The sequence below is a fragment of the Geospiza fortis genome, unplaced genomic scaffold (assembly GCF_000277835.1).
Source record: "Geospiza fortis unplaced genomic scaffold, GeoFor_1.0 scaffold49, whole genome shotgun sequence".
NCBI classification, from domain to species: Eukaryota; Metazoa; Chordata; class Aves; order Passeriformes; family Thraupidae; genus Geospiza; species Geospiza fortis.
In genome coordinates this window covers 251,738-256,186 of record NW_005054378.1, presented here as the reverse complement: position 1 = coordinate 256,186, position 4,449 = coordinate 251,738, and the positions used below count along the sequence as shown (strand labels likewise).

Sequence of the window (4,449 nt, the reverse complement as noted above, 5' to 3'; positions counted from 1 at the left end):
GGCTTTCAGTGGGGAAAAAATGACCTCTCCTTGTGGCTGTTGCTGCATTTTGCAAGCAGTCTTGCAGCTTGTCTTGGAAATTCTTGGCTTGCTTAACCCACACAGAAACTCAAATAGCATTCAGTGAGAGCAGAGTAGGCTTACGTAACTTTCCATGGTTTCCCTTGCAGAAGAGATGAGGTAATTCTCTCAGACCTGTTTGTAATGGCCTGGAAACGTGTTTGGTTTCACTTTCAAATTCTGGATGATCTCACCACGGGGACTTGACAGTGGTGCTCTTTTTGTTTGGGAAAAATCCCTGCCTGTAATTCAAGGTTTTCTGTTTTAGGGGCTTTTGACTCTGAAATCAGGTTTGTAGAGAAGCCTTACTTGCTTTATATTCCAGTACAGAACCTCAGTGTGCTAAAGAGCTACAGACTAGTTAGAAATAGCTGATCACTATGTAATGTGACTGCTTTCTCTAAATATGTGATATATTACAGGGAAGCTAGGTTCTTGGCTGCCTGCATGTGGAAGGAAACATTTCTCCAGTTGCGTTTTCTGTTCCCAGAGCTCAAGATAATCCTTCATGTGATACAGCACTGCATTCCATAGTGATAGTTATTGTAGGCAGGTAGTCCTTCTCTAATAAAGAACTGTGTTTGTCAAAGAGGATTTAGGAATTTGGAACAGTTTTCCAGGATCTACAGCATCTGCGTGAGTCTGCATCACGTACAGGGACATACCGTTGTCTCAGGCTCAGCTTCTGAGAGTGGTCTTGCTGAGACAAACCCCTCGGGGTTAGACAGTTTGAAAGCAGAGGGGGTTTACTGGGAGGAATGAGACCTGCACTCATTGAGCATCTATATGGGCTGTAAGCATAGCAGTGCTGGTAATCTGCTGGCACAATGCTTTTTGTTTTGGTCACCTGGAAGCTGTGGCTGTGTAGAAGATGTGTAGATGTCTTTTGCTAAGACATCTTGTAGGTAGCTCAACCCTGAGTTTTGTTGTCTCTTACATTTTTAGTCTCAGTCCTTTTGCTGGTTTAGATCTCACAAAACTGAGTGTAAACACAGCAATGGGCTTTCTTGGGAAAACCCCAGTGTCTGGAGGAGTCTGCAGCTACATGATGCCAGCACTTGAGTTGGAGTGAGCATGCCCTGCCTGGGTAGATCTCTGCTCTGCTCACAGTGCAGCATGTTCTGGACCCAAGCATGTCCTTGCTGCAGCAATGTGTGGTGGACAAGAGCCATTCACTCACTGCTCTTGGAGCAATGGCATTTGTGCAACTGGCCTTAAATTTTGGGATTGTTTATTGGATCATAAATCTCTTAGCTGTGCGTGTGCTGTGACAAATGACTGCGGGGTGAGGACTCAGTGCTTCTGTAACATGCCCACACACAGTCATGAGTAGGCAGCTACAGACCATAAGGCCATGTGAACTGGTGAATTTCTTTCATAAAGGTGAATAGAAAACCTTCTTTTCTTGACTATCTGACACTCTGACCCCATAAAGTTTGGGTTGTAGGGCAAAGGTGTGTGCTGGTAAGTAAAACTGTAGCCAGGTACTTAACAGTATGGTTCTGTAAATGGTTCTGTAATCCATTTGTTTTGGTTGTCTACTTTGGTGTACTATGGAATAAAACTTTCCAAAGTTTTATTTGGAAAGTTTTTTTTTAATTTATTTATATAATTTTTTTTTATTTATTTAAATGCAGCACTTTCCAACTTTCCAAACTTTCTCTTGTTGAGCAAAGGGCATGGCTAGGTACTTAAGTGGAGGAGAGTGACCTGGAATTCTGCTCTTACCGTGTTGTTATAGGGTGACTAGGTTTCCTCCTAAATTTATCTCAAACCCGGCTAAATATGAATCTTGCTTTTGGGATCCCTTCTTGCATTCTCTGTTGCAAACAAAACTGGCTGTGTTTGAAGGACCAGAAGATGCTTCTCTGGAGATCCCTTGCTGGACTGGCAGTAGGACTTTTTGGTGGCTTGAGCAGCTCCAAGGAAAGGGTTTGTGCTCCACAGCGCAGCAAGCAGTGTGTAAGCCCACCTTCCAGAGAGAAGTATTTTGGACACTTGATCAGTCCATATTCAGACTGCTGTGAATGGCAGGACAGCACAGAGAAGTTAATTTCCAGTGCTAGGTTCTCTGCAACCTTCCCATAAGTGACTTGACTCAGAGCTGTGCCCCACAGATGGTTGTTGACCACTGCAAGATGTGAGTCATTGACCATCAATATTCCTTAAAGTGCACTGATTTATTAAACAGACACTGATGATGTTGAGACTTCAAAAATGCCTGTGGTGGCAAAACATGTAGTATTAGAAATACAGGTGGATGGACCAGCTTAACTTTCAAAGAAAGACAAAATAAATAGAGCAAATTATGTAACAATTTTTTTTCATCATGGGAAGAGTAATTTTAAATATTCGTACAGGCAAATGTAAAACTGCTTTTGAACTCGGAAAGAGAGCAGTGGTCTCTCGAGTTAAAACTTTTCCAGTATATTTTACCCTGTTTAACAACAGCTGTGGAATACTGCTTCTTGAGTTAGGACATGGTAAATGCATTTTGTCTTGTCTTCTGAGCATTACTAGCCCAGATGTTTTGATTTTTGTCATTCAGTTAGTTTTGTTCATAAGGAATCACATAGAGTTACACTGTGGGGCCACTTGGGCACTGGTTTATTAAATGAGCAATTTAGTAGCCTTAATGAATTTTTCCCCCCAATCTTTTCACTGTAGTTATTGGTTGTTGGTCTTTTTTGTTCTGTTTCATAGCTTAAAAATTCTGCTTTTTTTTCAGGCTCACATTAAATTTCCTATTGACTATCCATATTCACCACCTACGTTCAGATTCCTGACCAAAATGTGGCACCCCAACATTTATGAGGTAAGGTGTTTTTAAAAAAATTGTTTTCTGGGGTGTGTGAGAGAGCTTTGTGCTTCCTTAAACTCAGTATGTGTGTGGGTTACTTTCAGAGGGTAGCCAAGGCTGTGGACCGTCAGCAATTGGATCACAACAGAGCTACACAGCAGGTCCAGGAGAGGAATGATTTTATATAGAGGCAATTGGTTCAATATCACCCACTTCCATAGAGCTGTATTTGAAGGCTGAAGGCCTGTTTTGGTTCAAAACTTGACTTTTAGTGGAGGTCAGCCAAATCCTAGCTGGAGAATTTTGGGTATCCTAGACGCATGCCAGCCTGCTAAGAAGCACTGCCTCTATAGTTTTGGGAGCTAAAGGATTTCAAAATGTTCCTTTTGCTGCAGGTCTCTCACTTTATCACAGGTTTTCTTATGAGAGGTTTTGCAGACTTCCTTTGAACCCACCTGAAAACTGGAATGTCATTCTCTTCCATCCCATGAACAAATAAAGCCCTCACTTGATGTCTTGGGCTTGGGAAGTCCTTTCTGATAAGTTCTTGCTGCCAAATGCCCAGCTTGGAATGGGTGTGCTTCAAATGGTGAGAAGTGCAGTGATGGCTTACTAATAAATGTCTAGAAACCTTGCCAAACTTCAGTGCAGCACAGAATACTAACCCACTTTAATTATTAACTGATCCAGGGAATTGCCCAAGTCCAGGGACATCCTCACATCAGTTATCTGATAGTTTTCTGATGTGGGTTTTGTACTTGGCACAGGATCTTTCCTGTAGCCAAGGATGATGTTTTTCTTTAAGGCTCTATTTCAGTTACAGGGAATTTTGTTCTATAAATAAAGACAACTTTGATATCTTCAGATAATTGCAGACGCATACTGTGGGTATTGATTCTGAATTTGGAAATCCTCATGCAGGAAGTGAGTGGCAAATGGCTACCAAAATTAAATGTACAAAAACAAGCTTTGGAAAGGACCTCTCCCAGTCCTGGTGAGAAAGATGAAAAATTGACTAGAAACAACTGAAGGCAGCAGGAGGAACTTACCCAAAACTTTATGTGTGTATTTTGGGTTTGCTCTTCAAATACACAAGCTCTCAGCTTTGTGCTTTGTGTTTATAGGAGTATTTCTTGTAGCTGAGGGAATCTGAAGCAGCTTGCAGACTGTTTTGGAAACATTTAAGCAATGAAGATGAGGCACTGGGGTAACTTCAGATGAAACTGAGACTATCTCAGCAAAGTGTTTGATGTTTGAGGGTTGTCAGGAGGAGGGGGACAAAAAACCCCTCTTAGCGCACAGAAGATGAAAGAAAGTAGCAGTTTACAGAATCTGCTGGTAGGACCAGATGGAGAGGCTGGGGCTGACATTCCAGTTCTGAGCAATGAGACTTGAGCAATATGTGGTTTTTTCATCTCTGGTTTACTTGGGTCATCTAATTGAACTTTGCTAAAATTGCATTCACTTGCTCTTTATTTTTATGACATAACGGTTCTCAGTCCTGATAGAAATGGAGGCTATACCTCAATGGCAGATAAATACCCCATTCTCCTTGTTTATGTCTTTCAAAAATGCATGGAGGGAAAGGC

At 41.7% G+C, this 4,449-nt stretch overlaps 1 protein-coding gene across 1 annotated transcript in view; it reads left to right on the top strand.

The window, feature by feature from the left end:
* Positions 1-2,177: 2,177 nt before the first annotated feature.
* The window catches only part of UBE2R2 (ubiquitin conjugating enzyme E2 R2), a 12,020-nt gene continuing 9,748 nt past the window's right edge, over positions 2,178-4,449 (top strand). The window contains exons 1-2 of the mRNA XM_014308638.2: positions 2,178-2,200; positions 2,764-2,875. Coding sequence (XP_014164113.2) covers positions 2,178-2,200; positions 2,764-2,875 — 135 coding nt within the window. The remainder of the gene's footprint in view (positions 2,201-2,763; positions 2,876-4,449) is intronic.